The sequence below is a fragment of the Schistocerca piceifrons genome, chromosome 7 (assembly GCF_021461385.2).
Source record: "Schistocerca piceifrons isolate TAMUIC-IGC-003096 chromosome 7, iqSchPice1.1, whole genome shotgun sequence".
NCBI classification, from domain to species: Eukaryota; Metazoa; Arthropoda; class Insecta; order Orthoptera; family Acrididae; genus Schistocerca; species Schistocerca piceifrons.
Genome location: NC_060144.1, coordinates 351,342,526 through 351,363,179, shown reverse-complemented (window position 1 = coordinate 351,363,179; position 20,654 = coordinate 351,342,526). Strand labels below are relative to the sequence as shown.

General features: G+C 39.0%; 1 protein-coding gene across 1 annotated transcript in view; it reads left to right on the top strand.

Annotated features, from left to right (window-relative positions):
- LOC124805698 (protein mesh) overlaps positions 1–20,654 on the top strand; it is a 196,959-nt gene that overhangs the window by 28,242 nt on the left and 148,063 nt on the right. The window contains exons 3-6 of the mRNA XM_047266267.1: positions 2,690–3,055; positions 17,590–17,727; positions 19,693–19,861; positions 20,049–20,160. Coding sequence (XP_047122223.1) covers positions 2,690–3,055; positions 17,590–17,727; positions 19,693–19,861; positions 20,049–20,160 — 785 coding nt within the window. The remainder of the gene's footprint in view (positions 1–2,689; positions 3,056–17,589; positions 17,728–19,692; positions 19,862–20,048; positions 20,161–20,654) is intronic.

Below are 20,654 nucleotides of genomic sequence, written 5' to 3'. Positions count from 1 at the left end.
TGTCTTTAACAACATCTTCGTTCGATTTTAGAGTTTCTTATCTTTTGCTTTCTTGGTACTTGATTTTAGAGCATTTATACGTGCACGACGAATCATGGTGGAAACGCCTTCGTGAACCACTTCACACAATTCAGAAAGTCTGTATCTAGTTCTTGTAACAACTCGCCAAGGACAAGAGTTAACTATTCCATAAAAAATTACAAAGAAAGATGTCTAAAATCTCGTGGGGACCCACAAAAACCCCTAAATCCTGTCTCATTCTGCGAACATCCCTAAGCTCCCTACTTGTCGCCACCGTTGGGTCTCTGAAGATAAAGTTGAGATTTATTTTCTGTTTTCGACTCTCTACACCAAGATCTGACCCATTATATAGTCACAGTTCTTTACGGTCATTTACCAAGCGAACTGGTGTATTACTAAGCGACCACTGCATAACCCAGAATCCAATGCCAGTTGCAGGTTGCCTATCCAACGGCTTCCAGGGACAACTGAAAATTTGATTTTCATTATTTGGAGTATTTGTTGAGCGAATTTAAAAATATAAATTGCTGTCGTAATGTACTCATTAAGAAATGTAATTTTATGTTATAAGTTAAACACAATAACACAAGTATTACAGTAAGAAACTGTGTCTTTGCCTTGTGGCAGCATAACTGATGGTGCGGAAATACCCGGACTTCATTCCCTATTTGACAATGAGAGCACTTTGCGAATTTCAGCAAACTTTACACATAATTTCGGACCTGTCAGAAATTATTTCTCTCTTTCACCCAACCCCCCCCCCCTCCCCCCCAAAAAAGTGATGAACGTGAAAAAAGTTTATCGCTTACATTTTCGCTTTTCACGCAGTCAAACTTCAGCATCAGGCAAGAGGTTCTAATTTATTACTTCTTCACTGCAACCTCTATTCGCAATACAATTTGCAGACAGTATCCAGATATACCACTGAATATTTCTGCAAAATTGTATCATTGTATGACACGTAGTTCAGGCGGAACGTTGTATTAAATGTTTGAGGCGTGAAAAACTTGCTTTTGTTTACAATGGAACGCAAATTACCGAATCTGTATCCTTCCAGTGTTTCATAATGAGAGCATTTAGTAACTTCCAGCAAACTTTAAGCATAATTTCAAACCTTTTCTAACCTTTTTGTTCCTTATATGCTTAACATCAAATACCTAACATGTTAATTCCTTTGTAAAGTACAATTGAAGGTGATTTATATGTATACAGAAAAAACATATATTTTACAGAATCAGGGGGTTTACTGGTATATCCCAAACCTGGAAATGGTATCTTAATGTATGGTGCACTGAAGATAAAATAAAATAATACTCTTCGTCACATACATTGGGGCTGCTTACAACGTACAGCTTATAGCGTTCCTCGTTACATAGTCTGAAAAATTATGTATTTCATATGATCTTAATACTAAGGAAGTGAGCTATACGCCTGCTAAAAATCTTATTCTGGTAAATAATCCCTAACACGTTGCTTTTTACTGCAAACAAAGTTGACACTCGCCCGCCCGGTTAGCCGTTCGGTCTAACGCACTGCCTTCTTTTTTTTTTCTTCTCGTGTGTGGCCGCCTTTAGGATAGTATCCATTGTTCATAAAATGTCGCTTCTTCTTGCACAAATAAATTGCCTTTTTCATATTGGTAGTAATATTAACAGTTTTTAAGGTCATAGGAAACGTACGAGTACATTTCATTTTTACAGGATTTTAGTCGATACTTACAAATACGTTATTCACGATTTTACTAGCAGCACACGTCCCTTAGTGCACGAGCCTGGCGCCCAGCCAAGTCGGGCGGGTTGCATCACCGACTCCCTAGGCGCTCAGCGGGCAGTGCGGCACTACGTTTTCGAATTTTTTTCAAACTGTTGCATCCTTGAGCCCTCGGTTCGCGATGTACGCTCCCCGGTTACAGAGGCCAAGCATCACACTTTATTAATAATTATAGTACAAAGTGATATCTCCAGTTACAGTTACATTTTCAGCAAGTACACCAAGTCCTTTCATCCATACATGAATTTTTTCATCATTACTAACTTTTCTACAGGAGCGAGTATACAATGTAAATGGCATATACTATATACATAACTAGGTCTACTTTGGGCTTTGGGGGCGTTATGGCTAGCGTAAACCACCCACTACTAGAATTTCCAGTAGCGCCATCCAGAGTAAAATTAACCCTGCATCCACGAAAGAAAATTGGTCCATTCAGTATAACTGCTTGGGCAGTACCATTTCCGCCAAGTTTATTGTCGAGGCTAATAATGTGTTTGTAGACAGGCACGCGGTGGCGGCGATGACGATACACATGCCGACGAGGCATAGTGCTTCAATGCTGTTGCAGATAGAGCTCACAGCGGAATGGTTCCGCTGACGTGCACTGCCCGCTTATATACAGTCCCTTCCTGGACTTGAATCTTTCGCCGATCGAGATGTCATCACCTACAAGACCTGGCATTGTGGAACAGATCCCAAAGCCCAAAGTAGACCTAGTTATGTATATAGTAATATGCCATTTACATTGTATACTCTCTCATGTAGAAAAGTTACTAATGAAAAAATTTATGTGTGGCTGCAAGGACTTGGTGTACTCGCTGTAACTCGTGATTGCACTGTAGTTGTAGTGTTTTGGCATATTAGCCGCAGTGTGTGTTGTTGTGCCTGTTCGCAGCTCTCGATGCACGGCTACCTGGAGTTCAGCGACCCGCCGGAGCACTACACGTACCCGCTGTCGTTCCCCAACAAGGACTGGCCCAAGAAGAACGACCCGGCCTTCATCGGCATCTTCTTCAGCAAGATGCGCATCGGCAAGATCCGCCAGGAGGAGGAGGACCAGCGCCAGCCGGGCGTCTACTTCCGGCTGGAGCGCGACCTGCAGGCGCGCACCGACCAGATCGGCGTCGAGATGCGCGAGCGCGTCAAGTGGGACGTGCGCGAGGGCGTCGTCGGCGCAGACACCTTCGACCCCAAGCACCTCATCATCGTCACCTGGAAGAACATGTCCTTCGCCGGCGGCATCGACAACTCGCTCTACAAGGTGGGCGCGCGCAAGCCTTTATATAAAGCCTGCGTATGTTTGTGTCCGCGAAGCTCGAAAAGTAGGTGGTCGATTGACTTGAAATTTTGACTCAACGTGCATTCAAATATACGCGTGTTTCTACGTAGTACATACATTTTTTGAATAGGTGGTTGGTTTGTGTGTAGGGGGAGGGTAGACAAAAGAGCGAGGTCATCGATCTCATCGGATTAGGGAAGGATGGGGAAGAAAGTCGGCCGTGTCGTTTCAAAGGAACCATCCCGGCATTTGCCTGAAGCGATTGGGAGAAATCACGGAAAAACTAAGTCAGGTTGGCGACACGCAAGTTTGAATCGTCTTTCCCGAATGCGAGTCCGGTGTGCTGTGTGCTAACCACTGCGCTACCTCGCTCCGCTTAAATATGTGACACACGTAAATACTCTAGGGAACACGGCAATGCTTCACAATTGCTAAATATGTATGACAACTGGATACATATCCTAATTTCCTTCTCGCCCTCCCACTATCCCTCTCCGCCTCCCCCCTCCCCCTGTCCAACTCCTCCCTCCTACTTCTGTCCACCACCCTGCCCCTTCTCCTTCTACGCATCTGTTCCCCACACTCTCTCTAACAGACTTCTTCCTCATGTTTACGTTCATATCCTCCTTCCCCTTCTTTATATCCAGTGCTGTTTTTCTGGGGGAACACTGGGGGATGCGTACCCCTAAACTTTTTCGTCGACAAAGTGTTGTGTGCATAGTTACACATAGTCAGCGTGTACACAACTTTCCCACTAGAGCGCGCCCCGCTAAACACAACAGCGCATGCGCAGCACTCGTTCGTCTCCGCACTACTAGATGACACTGCCATAGAGACGGACCAAATTCTGCTTCCGCCGATCCGCGTATTAATATGTAACGCAGCCAATGAGATTGCTGCTAACGTAGAACCTTTTCTCCTCACGGATGACACTCGCGCAGTGATACATGAACGCGCTAGGTATTATAATGAGTGTACAGACCTCCGATGAGTCAGTCTGCATTTGTCTGCACCAGTCTGTACCAGTCTGCATTAGTCTGTACGAGTTCTACACTTGTCTGTACCAGTCTATAGTCAAGTTTCAGTTTGCGCCCGATAAGATTACCATATTCCTGTACATAGCCATGAAGATAAATGTATAGACACTTTTGTCAAGTATCAGAGATATATGTGAGAATAAGATTAACGCACCAATACCAAAGGAACTTCAGATTGTCAATTTTGGTCACCGTCAATCTGCTACTCTAAGCATGCAAGTGACATTTCTATCGTCTGACCAAACGGCAGAAGATAAACACGCCACGATAAGACCACGAGACATATTGCTGACTTTCGCCTACTTCGTTAGAGCGACAAGTCAAATAATCTGATGGTGTGTGTACTGAAGGTCTTACAGTACGCACACCACACAAAGTAATTTTTTTATTATGTTGAGAACTTGGAAGAGTGCCAAAGATTTATTTCACGGACGTAAATGTTTTTATTTCATTTTTTCATGTTGATAATTGCAATACGAACGTGCAGTTTTTGGAGGGAAAAGCGATGTCATTGACTCTTTCAAGCATTTCGAAGCTGCGGCAACCGTTCTCGACAACTGAATCGCGGACAGCTAGTTCGACAAACATGTAGTGCCTCGTCCCCTAACAGTGGACGATGGTAGTGCTAAATGGATATACGTACACTCAAACGCCGAGCTACCGATAGATGTCTCTACGGTCCCGCTACCATCATCCTTCGCGATTCATTGCCGTCTTTGTTTTGTTATTCTTTATTCGTTTACGTTTGCTTCCGTTCTTGTCGGTTGTGCGAAGTTTTATAGTGTGTCCTGTCTTTCGTTGCAACTTGTAAGTCACGTTGGAGGTGAGAGATGAGCAGAAAACTAGGGATTGATGAGAATCGCATGCTTCATTTGAGGTGATGTAAACTGAAGTGTTCGATACCACATTGTCTTGTATGTTTGGGTGTTTCTCGGTATCGGCTGCTTCATTTGAGCAGCATTTCAACTGAAGAGTCCGATATCATTTTTTTTGTAGTTCGACATGTTGATGACGTTATGGCTAAAAGAAGACGGGTGGTATCCCATGCTTCAGTTACAAGTAATTTTCGCTGCATTATATCCAATGTCGGAGTACCCTCAAACATTTTTTTTTAGAAAAAAAAGCGCTGTTTATATCCATTTCCTCTTCCCTTTTTCGTCCGTCTCCTCCTCCCCCTCCCATTGACCATATTTATTGTTATTGCAAACGGAACGTTGATTGGCATGAGTAGTCAAAATGAATAGGAAAATTGGTTGGAATCATTAGCACACGTCGTATGAGTGATCTTTCTAGCTGCTAGTTCTGTGAGGATTGTAGCTTTAATCACAGTATTTCGCATGGTCTTAAATTACGAACAGGCAGGAGTATAAACTTAGCCACAAACACAACTTTCCTGTTTTCTGTTAAAAATGACTACAAAAAGGAAACAAAATGGCACATTTTCACAGCACAAATTAGCACGTTCTTTCCCGCAACCAGTTTAACAGAAAGTGTTTTTTTTTTTTATAACATCTCTACATCAACTGAATGTTTTCACCTCACCAAATTACTACGAACTGATATTAATCCAATCTCTGCAACACACCAAAGACCTGGTCACCGTCGATAAAACACTGAAATACAGGTTTTAATTGTGTAGTTTCAGCAGAGTGTCAATAAACAATAACGAATTGCTTGTTGTTATGAAAACGTGCGACAGCAGGAGTGTCAAACTGAACGTCACATTATTCTTTCTTTGTTATGAAAACGTGACAACATAAGTGTCAAACCGACAGACACATTTCTTTCATTGAGATTTTCATACAAAAATACCATCCAAATTTTCAACTTTTCCGTTGAATTTTCCAAAAATTTTCTTTTGTACAAACCTTGACCTAAGAACTAAGAACACAAAAAAAGGCCAGCCAGATCGGTCGAGCCGTTCTCAAGTGATGATTTTTCATACCTGCGGCAATTGAAATTGATTTATATGTAGACAGAAGATAGACAAGTGATACATAAAGGGGATATGTTGCTACGAAACATGTCAAAAAGTTCTTGACTGATCTACTACAAATTTTTACATGATGCTCTAATGAACATTTTTAATGTATGCAATATATAAATGTATGTGTAATATATAAAGGGTAAACATTGCTACCAAAAAGCTCAAGGTATTTGACCAATTTACTTCAAATTTTTACACTTTACTGTAACAAAAGCTTGGAACAGATATAGGTTACATATTTTATGTATATTATATGACTAAATATAAAATGTATGGTATATGACGGGTGTAAGTGCAGATATTTTTATATGTGGTATCTTAATATTTACACACATTAGAGTGGTGGTTCATTTTCTCTGCCTCGAACAATCTTCCGACGAACACGTTATTACATTACCTCGTCCGCACAGTCGTAACTGCAGTATTGAATGGAGTACACCTGTCACTAGGGACTAACCGGCTTGCGTCATTACGTCCACACTTCAACACCTGACCTATTTTCCAGGGGAAAATGCCCTGCTCTTGCCACTTGTACTTCGATATACCACTAAACCTAAAAGCACACGACTTTTAATAGCTATAATTACTGTGGTGTCACCGCCAGACACCACACTTGCTAGGTGGTAGTTTAAATCGGCCGCGGTCCATTTAGTACATGTCGGACCCGCGTGTCTCCACTGTGTGATCGCAGACCTAGCGCCACCACAAGGCAGGTCTCATGATACGAACAAGCACTCGCCCCAGTTGTACGGACGACCTAGCTAGCGACTAGATGTACGAAGCCTTTCTCTCTCATTAGCCGAGAGACAGAATAGCCTTCAGCTAAGTTAATGGCTACGAACTAGCAAGGCGCCATTAGCCTTACAGTGATTGTAATTAAAGTCTCCTGTGTATAGTCAAGAGCGATGTACCACAATGATTGATTAAAGATAAGTATTAATCCAGCTACGTACTTTTCTTCATAGCATTAATTACGTAGCCTGTTCCAGTACTTCACGCCCGTCTGCGTTAGTCTAGCGTGCATTTTCAGCCATCTCGAACTACAAGGTGTTGGCCCAGCTGCCGACACATCAATTACTAGTCTGAAAATGAAGTAAATACTGATGTAATGCTTTTTTAGTACACCATGCTCAGTTACCAGTAGAAATATCTACACTTACACATGTCATACCCTGCGTAACAGTGAAATGTTGTTGTACTGCCTAACAGTGAAATGTTGTTGGCAAAAATCTCTAAAAGTTCTAGACCGATTTAATTCGAATTTTAAATGATATTCTGTTTAACACTCATATTACAGAATCTAAATTTGCCATGACAACAAACAAGGTACAAGGTCAGAAAGAGAGGGAGGAAGAGGAGATAGACGGGAGGGGGTGGGGGAGACAGAAGAAGAGATCAAGGGAAAGAGAGAGAAGGTGATGGGCGGACAGAGGGGGGGGGGGGAGGAGGAGACGGCCCAAGGTAGGGAGAGGAGGAGATAGGCAGAGACAGGGGGAGAAGGAGACTAGGACGTGTTTCCTCTTCTTTCTTTTCCACTTAACCGCGTTGAGCCACAACAACGCGTGGCTGGGTGTAGCTAGAGCTAATCAAGAGCTACACACATTGAACATTCAAGGGGTTTGTTCAACGAAGAGTGAGGCAATAGTGCGATTTAAACTACACTGGTGGTAAGGACCAAAGTAACTTTCGCATAAGGTGTCACTGCCAACTAACATAGCTCGATGAACTGCTACAGAACAATAAGAAAGTGACTCAAGGAAATACGCAGTGAGACGAGTAGAAATGAAACATTTATTCAAAGACAATAATTACACTGAAGTCGACGCGATTCATGATTGTCTCCTGGACATTACAAAAAGCAGGCCATGGTTCTTAATGGGATGTCTTCATCCTTTTATGAATAAAACCATCTAGAGGGCTAATAAAATGTCTATATTTATTACGACGTTTTAGCATCTGTCATCATCAGATATCTGCAGTTAAGAACAAAGGAATAAAAAGAGTGACAAGTGTTTGTACTACAACATCAAGCACCGAGATTTTAAAAGTTAAAAAATAATTTAAAAGGTTCAATCATCAAGAAAGCTTGAACTTACGGAACGAGAAATAGTGTCAATATTAACATTTATACCTAAGAAATGTTTTAAAAATTATACAAAGATATAAGCTCCAGCCGACAGATGGCGTTATAGTGAGGGACACTGTCTTCAGATTTTACTTTTACTTTATTATTATTCCATTTATCTTCCCCATTTATACTTATAAAATTTAAATTATGTACCTTATACCTATTTATATGAATAAATAGAAGGAAAAAATACAACGACAAAATAAACTAAAAATTTGAAGGCAGCGTACTCCGCAATAGCGCCATCCCTCAGCTAGAGCTTACGTCTTTCTATAATTTTTAGACCAGTTATTACTTGACGCACCGATTAGGTATATATTTTAATATTGGCACTGAACCATGTATCGCACGTTCGGAGTTTTCTGGTGAGCGAACCTTTTTAAATAATTTTTAACTTTTAAATTTTTAGGGCGTTATGCTGTATAACAAATGTCTGTCACTCTTGATGTTCCTCTTATCTTAACTGCAAATATCTGATCGTGGCAGACAGCCAAACGTTGTAAAATTCTTAAATGAAGACATTTTATTTGGCCGTCTAGACGGTTTCATACATAAAATATTCATGGTGATCACAGACTCATACGGGAAATTTGTTTCCTTTATTAACAAGGTGTGTGGTCAATGCATACTCTGCAAAGTGCCCCCCCCCCCCCCCCCCCCCCCTGGCCATGAGGTTGGTAAGGAATTATTGTGGGCAGGACGTTCCATTCCTACACCAGTGAGGCTGAAAAATGCTGTATGGCCCTTGGAGCATGTGAACGTGTTGCAGTATGTTTCCCCAACGCGTGCTCCGTTGGACTGAAGTCAGTGAACGGGCAGTCCACTCCATCCCTGAACATCCTATCGTTGCAAGGGCTCGTCCGCATGCGCTGTTCTATGCGGTCGCGCATTGTCATCTATAAAAATGAAGACAGGGTGGAACGCAACTCTGAGAAAACGCAGTGGGGTAAGGAGTAAAGTGCCACAATAACGTTGACGAGTGAGTCTGCAGGGTTCAAAAATTTGGAGATCGGCACGCCCAGCAACGGTATGCCTCCCTACACAATAAACCTAGACCATCAAAATAATCATGTTCGACCATGTTCCTAGGTGCATTACGTGTTCGCATTTCTCCTCATATGAGAGTACATCCAGCATTGTATGGGATTTATAGGAAATGCTTCAGACTTCATTTTTTACGAGTTATGTATTGACAAAACTGCAAAAAAGATGGTTTCCCCAGGATCTAGTAATCATGCTTAGAGACACTATAAAGATTTGTACCACATGTGAATTTCAGATTTTTACGTCATTTTTGAAGCTGTCAGAGACTTCAGAGTGAATTTCTATTGTCACGGAGAGCAGAGTGCTTTGGCAGCTGCGTGCAGACAGTTCTCGCAACAAAATCGCAACTTTGCACCTGAAGTTTCAGATGCCAGCTAATGTAAATCAGTCTATAATGCCATACAATCCGTATGACTAGCGTAAATTAATCTTTCCTGACAAAATAATCATCCGCCATTAAGAGGACGCTTTTGTCCCATCTCATTCTTTGTCGGACTTTTCTTATTTAATGTTATTTACCATTAGGGGTTAACTGACAGTGAATTTTTGTCACTTTTCATCCTTTGAATTATTGTTGTTAAGGTCATCAGTTGGAGGACAGATGTGATGCACCTGACCACGATTACTCCCTGCAACCCCCTTTATCTCAGCACAACTATAGCATCCTAAACCCATCTGAACCTGCTTACTGTAGTCAAACACTGGTTTTCTTCTACAATTTTTACCCCCTCACTTCCCTCCATTACTAAGTAGGTGATCCCTTGATTTCTCAGAATGTGTCCTGCCAAGCGATCCCTTCTATTAATTTAATTTTATCATAAATCTCTTTTCTCCTCGACTGGTTTCAGTAATTCTTCGTAAGTTACTCGATCTACCTTCCAAATCTTCATTAGTCTTCTGTAGCATCACATTTCAAAAGCTACAATTCTGTTCTTGTCTGAACTGTTTATTATCCACGTTCAACTTAGTGCATGGCTACACTCCAGACAACGCCTCCAAACAAGTCAGCCTAACGATTACATTATTTCATCATCATGAAAAGACTGCTTCAGCCGCAGGATAAATATTTATTTATGATCCTACTAGTTTCATGGCGTTATAGCTACATCTTCAGGGATACATATTTGTTTCATGACCTAGTTCAAGTGATAACCAGTAGATGACCCAACATTCTCTGTCAATTGTAATAATCGGATAATCTACTGGTTACCACTTGAAATAAGTCATGAAATAAATATGTATCCATTGAAATGTGGTTCTAACTCCATGAAACTAGTTTGATGAGAAATAAATATTTATAATGTCAATGAAGCGGTCTTTTTCATCATGATCCACAGCTGTGGATATCCACAATACAAAATTTGCTACAACTTAAATTATTATTTGAGGCTAAAAAAGTTCCTATTTTCGGAAACGCTTTTGTTGCTATCGGCCGTCTATATTTTATATCGTCTCTACTTTTCCCATAATCAGTTTTTTTGGTTGCCCAAATTGTAAAACTCCTCCACTTCCTTTAGATTTGATTTTGTAATTTAATGCGCTCAACATCGCCTAAGCTAACTCGATTACTTTCCGTTGCCCTTGTTCTAGTTTGAATCAAACAATAAGAATACATTCATACGAATGTCAATAATAATCTAATGATTGATAAGATGTTTGTGATTTGTGTCGTGTTGAGTACTGTGAAGATGATGGCTGCTGTGTATTTATGATGCCATTCTCAGGGTAAGGGAAGTGGATGCTGTAAGAGTAATGAAAAGGGTCAAGAGACATAACATAAATAGGGTGGGGAAAGAATAGGTAGAAATGTTTCTCTGTAGTGTAAGAGGTGGTTATTGTTGACAGAACGGATTGATCCTAGGAACGGGATGGGGAGAAAAAGGTCCCCAGCTGGTCAGAACACTTAGAATGATGAATTCAGTAGAGAGAAAGACAGGACTGACGAAGGTATGCTAGGTGTCTGAGAAGAAGCGGGAACTTTATCAACCGATTTAGGGTACTGGGGGTGGGAGTGATTGGGTGATTAAATATGGAGAGTGAAGTTATTCCCATGTTTGGCCAGCTAGTTTTTGTAGTCAATCGTGGGCTTCCTCTGAGATGATATTTGGTAGGGATTCAATTTAACTTTTGAACAAATGTTAGTCGGAAGCAACCTAGTGTTTTACTTATGTGAAATGAATGGTTGTAGACAGTGAGGTAGAGACCTTAAGGGCAGAAAGTTCTGGTGGTTTTTCCTATAATTTCACAGGGTGATGAAGAGGTTCCAGTGGTTATACGAAGAGGTTAAATTATTCAGGTGAAGTTCGAGGGATCGTTCAGATGAATGAAGTGTAATATAGACAACAAGAAAAGAGGTATCATCATGATAATGGAGTAGGTGCATGGGAGAGGACAAGGAATGGTGACATTATATATCTTTGCAGCACCCCTACAGTTTCAACGACAATGTTGGTGTAAATGTTGTTTATTGTTACAAAGGATGGATGGTTAGTGTGAGACGAAGGTATTTGGCTGATGCAATTGACTGGAAGCTCATACCTTTGCAGCGAGAATATGATAAGTGAATGTCAAACGAAGTTCTACGCTTTTTCAAAGTCTTTAGATGGGGATGTCTAGAGGCAGGAAGTGTTTGCATTTGTTGTGTTGTCGTTATTGCAAGTGGAAGAGGTGTAGGCGTTCAAGTTGGGATGGAAGCCACACTTGATGACGGCGAGATGGATGTATTGTTCAAGGTGTTTGTGGATGCATTTTGAGAGACGAGGTTCAAGAAATTTTCAGAAGAATCTGGTAAGGCTTTTTCGTCGGTAGTAAGAGGTTCCACAAGGAGGTTTGTGCGGTTTTATTAAGAGAAAATGTTTGAGGTTTTCCTTTAAATGGGATAGAGACTGAGGTAGATGATGGTGATACGCAGACTTGCATTGTTTTCTAAAAAGTAGAAACGACATCATTTAATTTGTCAGTATGCCACAGAACCACAGCTGGAAATTATGTTGTGTTTCTTTGTAATAGTGGGCTCTATGTCATGTGTTGTGACTGGTGTGCTTAATTCTGTTCATGGTGTGAACTGCAAACTAAAAATGATTGGAGCAGTAATGTGTCAATGTGTTCACGGGCGTGTGGGACCATGTTGTGTTCAAAACTGGGGTTGTTAGGGATGCTTTGATTGATAAAGTTTTTACAGACATTCCTCAGACTGAGCTAAGTAATGCGGACTCAGTTATTAATGGACTAACAGATCGTGATGCATGGTTAATGAAAGTAACCTTACAGCTCGGTGACATGTTCACAAAAGGCATTGATGATTATTAATGAGAACTGGGGACAATGTTTTAAAGCTACATTAAAAGAGGTAGTATGGGATAAGTTATGTACAGAAAGAGATGCTAAAATTAAACTCAATATACGCCGTAGTAAATATGTTCCAATACTTGAGTGTAGCGTTCCTACCAAGTTATTGAAAAAGTCTATTAAAATAGCGATTAAAATTTCATTTAAGAGGAAAAGGAAAGTTTATGTCTCAGTCTACATCCAATGTTACTTGTGTCCTGCCAAAAATTTTATAATATTTTAAGAAAAGTCGTTAAAAAGTCTAAAAGTATGCACATCCTAAAGCAACTAATGATGCAGAAAATAAGATTAAAACTGCATGGGATATTGTGAAACAATGGACAGGACAACCAGTCAGTGTACAAGATATCACAACAATTAAACTAAATGACACTGTTGGGACTGATAATTGGCAAGCTGTAAGTATTCTAAACAATCACTTTCTAAATCTAGCAGCAAAAATAATATTAAATCTTTCAGTTGAAGAAGCAAAGGAATACATTAAAATGTCATTCCACAAAACTTTTAAGCAACTAGAAGTGGTACGAACATCCTTCACTAAAATTATTAAAATTCTGATAAACAAAATCACATATGATGTTGCTAGAATTTCAAACAGAATTCTGAAAAGATATCGTAACACAAAGTAATGTCTTTAATGGCATGTGTAATGCCTCACTGGCACAGGGAATTTTTTCAGGTGGATTAATAAATGCATATGTTAAACCTCTTAATAATGACGATGACAAGGAAGTCTTAAATAATTATCGTCCAGTTTCCTTACTGATATATTTTTCCAAAATATTCGAAAAAGTAATGTACTCAAGAGTAATTTCACATTTGAGTACGAAAAACTAACTTAGCACAACACAGCTTGGATTCCAGAAGGTTTGCTCGAATGAGAACACTATTTGTACATTCACTCACCAAATATTACAATCCTTAGGTAATAAAATACTACCAGTTGGTATTTTTTATCTTTCTAAGGCGGTAGATTGGTTAGGTCGTTTTAATCTCTCAGAAAAACTTAAGTTTTCTGGAACACACAACTGGTGTGAATCATATTTAACAAACAGAATGCAAAGCGCTGGGTTGAATAATTCAAACAATGTTGAAAAGAGAGAAAATTTTAGTGACAGGAGATAAATCACAAAAAGATACCCAGAAGATTAAATTTTGCCTCCACTCCCATTCCCTGAATATGTGAACGACCTTCCACTTAACATTCATCAGACACAATTGGTAATTTTTGTAGACGATACTAGTGTTATAATAATTCCCCTTGTAACAGAGGAAATTGTTGATTATGTTTTTCAAACAATTATTAAGTGGTTCTCAGAAAATGGACTTTCCTTAAAGTAAAAAAAATGTCATATTCGGTTCTGTACAACAAATAGAGTCACACCACCAACTGATGTAGCACGTGAACAGAAGTCTGTAAACAGGGTACAATGCTCCAAATTCTTGGGTGTACATATTGACGAAAACTTGAGCTGGAAGAAGTATATCACTGAACTGCTCAACAATTAAGTTCAGCTACTTTTGATTTTCGTATAATTGCTAATTCTGAAAACAAATGAATTAACCTCCTAAATTATTTTTCATATTTGCACTTAGTGTCTTGTGGAATGATTTTCTGGGGTAAGTCATAGCTTAGAAAGAAAATACTGATTGCACATAAGCGAGCAGTAAGAAGCAGATGCGCTGTTCACATGCAGTCAAGTGGGTACGCTGCTAAAAACGCCTAAATCCGTGTGAAAAGATATCTACTTGACGACTGCATGTGAACAGTACATAATTAAGTTCGTTACAAATAATCACTCACAATTTGCGAAGAATGGTAATATCCGTGTCTACATCACTGGAGGAAAGAATTGGCTTTATTACCCATTAAGCTGTTAGTGGCTCAGAAAGAGTTCAGTACACAGTAACTAAAATTTGTGGTTATTTCCCAGTACAATACAATGTCTGAGAGACAGCAAACAAAGTTTTAAATTTACCCTAAAATCATTTCTCCGCTTTTGTTTAAATACTGGTAGTCTGTAAAAAAAACAGTTTTTAAGTGCAGTTGCATGATTAGGGCTAAAATGTAACACTAATCACGTACCACATTTTATGGACTATGAGACAGACCTTAATTTTAAACAACTTTTACCTAACATTTTTACCATTTTTATTATTAGACTGCAAAGCCAGATTTTTATAAAGCTCTTAGTTTATAAAATCGAACTGACTTTTAAAATCCCTGAAAATCATCATCTGAACTTCCTTCTTCTTCCTCATCGTAGTCATCATTGTCATCTTCATAGATAGTATGGTCTTCACTGCCAGTGAGAGCGTTACTTATAACTCTCTTCTTGAAAGATTTAGCAATAAAGTCTTCTCTCACTCTAGACCGTGACTGTTTTATACACGGACCACACTTCTTTGATTATAGGTCATTCTAAAGCTCACTTCGGAGTGCATTCATGTTGGGTTTCATCCATCATCCATTTGTTCCATTCCACTCTCATATACACCTCAAATGCTTTATTTATCGAGACATCTGGAAGCCGCAGTTGTGAGCTTAGTCTTCCCGGAATAACAGCAAGTTCTGTATTTCCCTGTCTCAATTTCCATTTCACGGAATTTTTCAGATGACAAGTAAACAATAAGAGAACTTTTCTTCAACAAAGCACATTTACTTCTCTCCCACACTCTGTTAATCCAATTTCTTGCCAGCCTCGCCCATCTAACCCTTGTCATGTAAGTCAACAACACCTCCTGGTATTTCAGTGGGTTTTGCAATTGTTTTGCACTTGAAAATGATCATTGGATTAAGTTTAACACATGAAAGGACAACAATGTAGTGCATTTTTCATGTTCACTTGTTTTTATAGTTACAGTTTTAGCACATTTCATGGCAACAGTTCTGTTATTCGGTACATCAAATGTAGGAGGAGTTTAGTCATTTGCTATTTGTCCTATTTCCACTCTGGTTTTCTTTCCATGTTGAATCATAAAGCGATGGAAAGGTAATCTTTTCTCTTCTTACTCTAGTAGCATATTCTGAGATGGCTTTGTTTTGGTTTGCATGCTAAGTCCATGACGCTTCATAAAGCTGCAGGGCCATCCAACTCCACCCTTAAAGTCTCTTAAGTTCCACTGCAGCGCTAGCGTGTGTTTGAATCATTTTTGTATTAATTCCAGTGCCATTTTGACGGTTTCCTTGAATTCGTTTCGATACGTTGCTTTCTAGTTTTGGCCAATGTGCATTCCATCCACTATTTGCACATTTAGTCTTCCTCACTTTTTTCAGTTCTTCTTTACTAGCTCGTCAATCGTGAATGGTTTTTATCGGTTGGTGGAGGGACGAAATGCCCCTCAGCTGGTCTGTTTCCACGTTCTTCTGCATATGCTGTACTTTCAGTTTATAGCCCGCATCATATGAATAGCTTTCTCCCTTTTCGGGTAACGAAAATATTGTTGTTACCGATAACACAAATCACTTTTGATTCAGTTTCACGGGCAATGACGCTAGACAGCGTTAGCAAGCTTGTGAATCCCCGTAACTCATGTTCGCTTCATCGGTGCACTGTTGCTGGCAGCTGAATACAATGTTGCCACGTAGAGATACGTTTCCTGCGGCATTTATTAGACTGGCGGCAATTTTAAATCAGGCACTGGACATTTTATATTAAATTTCGTGCGTTTTTTTCCCTCGTTGTATATTTATTAAATTTCGTGTGTGTTTTTCTGTTTAAGAGGATTAATCTCGAGTTTTTGTTGTAGGTGTAAATTCATTCAGTTTTTAGCGCAGTAGTTGCTAATCTGTTTTGTTTTGAAAGCAACCGTCCGTTCGTATAGTAAGCCAGTCAGTCAGGCTCCAGCTCTCTTCTGATATACATCTACAGAATGGCAAGTTTTTCCGTGTTTTCCTCGTAGTATATTTATTAAATTTCGTGCGTGTTTTTTTGTCTGAGAGGTTTAATCTCGCGGTTTTGTAAGTGTAAATTCATTGAGACTGTAGCGCAGCAACTGCTCACTGAACAGCCAGCTAAGTATCTCATTAAGACTCCAGCGTCCATTAGTGAAGCATCAGGAGGTTAGCAAGCTGCATATCTAGGATTCTGTCTGCCTTTATAGTTTACTTTTTCAGTTAGTTTTGATAGGATGGTTAGGATGTGTGCATTCTGTGTGTGGGTGCAGGAGGAGCTAACTGAAGTTCACAAGGGGTTTTTATTTTTCATAAAGTGCATTATCATTATGCGGATTATTGATATGAGTTACTCGCAATCCTAAGGCAAGAAGTACACATGGACAAAATCTATGAGGAGGCGTAGTCCAATGAAAACAAGGCAAATTGTAGAAAAGTAAGTAAAATGTTTACTATTTCAAAAACAATTGCCATAACTGTTAATAAATTTATCCCACTGTGATACAAGACTGTCAACGTCTTCATGGAAAATGTCTGCAGCTGCCTAAAGAACCATGATTATATCCAGGCACACACCTCTTCATCCAAAGCAAATTGATAGCCATGAATGGCTTTCTGCTGGACTCCAACATATGGAAATTGAGCGGGTAAAGATCGGGACAGTATGGAGTATTGTAAGGGTTTCCCAGCGAAACCTCTGCAGGGTACTCAAATCAACCTTGGCTATATGTGGGCAGGAATAATGGAAACGTAACTGATTAATGAAGAAATTACTTCAGAGTTTTTGTCTAGTGCAATGCAATAATAAAAACACAATGTGTGTGTGTGTGTGTTTGTTGTTTTTTTTCATTGTGTTATATTCGTCACACATGCCATACTCGTGGCGGCTGTGATAGTTCCTTGATATATATCACATACTGCTCAATAAGTAATAATGGAAAATTTTCAAAATTTTTCAGCTGTATGTGAGAAATGTCACTTCACTTCTGTGGCATTGCTATGACATTGTTTCCACAGTGTTTCTAGAAATGAGAAAATAAAAAGATACTAATCTGCTTTTTATTTCCGATTTTACAGACTAACACTTTCCAGATGGTCCTTGCTACAGATGAAGTTTTCACATATGCAATATTCAATTACCTGAACATCCAGTGGACATCTCATACAGAAGCAGGAGGTGATACAACAGGTGGAGAAGGTGGTGTTCCTGCTTATGTAAGTTAGAATCCAGCTGAAGAGTGTTCATTGTATATTGATTTATAATGAACTGTGGATATGTTAAGAAGTTTTCTAGAATTGTATTACCATTTACTGTTTCACTGTTATTATTGATTAATGAAGGGATTTGTGTAGTAGTTTGCTCTAATTCTATTCTAGATATGTATTTTCAGTTATGAGAGTATGAATAACTTCCATTTCTGTTGTTTAGAGTGTGATTCAGTGGGTGGATTGATTGAATGTGGACATAAGTGTGTTTTAAACTATGATTTTCCTTTATCCGTATATGAATGTTTGATGGTTAAAGCATATTAGCCACACATTATTTGGATAATAATGCTGATAACTGTACAGTTTACTGTCTACATCATACAGTCATCACTAGCTAGAAACTGAATATGTGTGAGCCCAAATGTGGGTAAACCAAGTGACAGATTTTGATTCATACTGAAAATTCATCCTAAGAGAATAATTACATATCACCCATGGTGAATTATGAGATTCATTAGGGGATCTGAGTCAACAGCGTTACATCTATAAATATACCAGTAACAGTGTACAAAGGCTGCTGTGAAATTAGAGGATAAAATATGTACTTCTCATGTGTTCAGTTTGTATCAAGCTATTGAAATAATGATAAAACTGTACATTCTCGGATACTTGAAAAAGTGTGTATTGTCATTAAATGCTATTTTCATACATTCAGAGCATCCCAATTCATGATATTCAAAACTATCTCAAAGACAACTGTAAAATTATCACCTTCTGGTATGGATATACAGCATTAACTGCAGTGGACAAGAAGATTTATTAAGTGTATGGAATAGTAGAAACATCTGATAAAAATTGACAAAACTGGTTGCTGTCTTCTACTCATCTTATCACATTTTCTGAGTGCAGATGTAGATATTTTCTCAGACTTTATTAGTTAGCTAGCCGAATCTTCTGTGGATCAAAATTGTATCATCTGACTATGATAAGAAATTAATCAGTTTTACCATTATAGTACATTTTCTCAGCAGAAAATATGGCAAAATACTCATCATTTACAGTTTTTCTTCCTTTTCTGTACTTGGATACATAGTTTTATATGTAACTATGTCCCATGTCTCTCGCTCTCCATAAAACGTATATACATACAGTATTCTAATAAAAAATCAGGAATTCTGCAATTGAGTAGAAGGAATTATCAAGCAGATAAGATTTCAGTTTGTGTTTCAAGTTAATTTTATTATCCACTTAATTATTTACATCACTCAGTAGGTAGTCAGCAATCTTTATGACTGAATATCTCACTCTTTTCTATCAATACAATTTAATTGGGTAGATATAAAATCCACTCACCAAGCGCGGGCAAGAGAACACACATATAAAACAAAAAGATTTTACATATGCAAGCTTTCAGAACCACTCTTTTCTGTGTCACACTAAGACTGAGTGATGGATATGGTAATTCATTTCTCCTTCTAGTACGGTATTATATTAGAGAGTATCAGTGTCATTTTCAGATTGTCATTGATCATCGACAATAGAGTTCATAAAGGATTAAATGTGCTGTGAGGCTGTTGTCAGTATGCAGAGACGTTTAAAGAGCTGTGTACAAGAGATTCTAAAATGAGCACCACATATTACAATTATTGCACAATTCTACAAAACAAAAGCTTTTTCTCTATAAAAAAGTTAAACCAGAATATGGTTGCATAAACACAAAGAGAACTCTCTACATTGGTATTACAAAGGTGTGCATGGACTTGGCACAGTCTCTCTCTCTCTCTCTCTCTCTCTATCTATCTATCTCTCTCTCCCTCCTTCTCCCCCCCTTCCTCCCTTCCTGTGTGTGCGGGGGGGGGGGGGGGACGAGGAGAAGTATTCAGGACACACAGAACAAATACTTATAGTCCTTAATGGTGACTGTTAATGTTTTCATATTTAGAACATAATTGTCATCATCCTGGGTTTCAGGTTGGTTTCAATGCTGGCAATGGCACACAAAGTTATGAGTATCTCCCATATTCACAAATGTCAACAGTTAGAGATCTTCCAGGAAGAGGCTGGGGAAATGGATTTCCAGGGAGGCACATATTTCGCATTGATGAGAAGATAATGCCTGGCACCTGCAACAAGGACATAGGTACTTTCCTTTTCAGACTTTTTTTAGTTCTTAGGCAAGAGCCTCATTAATTATTGCCTTTTTTGTATTTTAACTGACTGCAGAGCTTTATTTTTTGCTGTTGTTTTTCTGTCTTCCTATTATTACTGCTTGTATAGAAGTGTGAAAAATTTGAAACTTAGCACGACATGTTCTTCTTGGCTTGCAGCTGGCGCCAATCTACCATTGGTCTTTGCTCCTGAGAGTGGCAATATGCTGGGTGGCACAATAGTAAATATCACTGGGCCATGTTTCAAACCAACAGACAAGGTGACCTGCAGGTACAAACATAGTGATACATTTGTCTCATAAGTCTTTTATGGAATAAATTGACATATGTTTGGTGACTAGTTTTGAACCAACTAGTTTATTCTCAAGACTGTGCTCCTGAGGCAACACTGAAAGTTTGTTATTAAGATCAGGCACTTTCAGTGCAGCCTCAGTAGTTCAGACTTCAGAATGAACCAGTTGGTTCAAAAGCAGTAGCCAAACGTATGTGTTACCTCTGTGACAGAATTGTTAATAAATGCTTCAAGAAATAGCGAAAGTCTTTAATACCTCACTCATAAGGTTCTAAGACAGCAATGCTTTCACATTAAAAACTCATTACTGGTGACATGTTTCCACTACTCCACCTTTTTGTTCACTTAAATCATCAATATGAATTGTTTTTTTTTGGTCATGTTTCTGCCAATTCATCTTTGTTTAGACTGTTACTACAGTGGCCAATTCCAACTAGTTCTCTGCTGATCATTTTTTCAGATTTCTGAAAGGT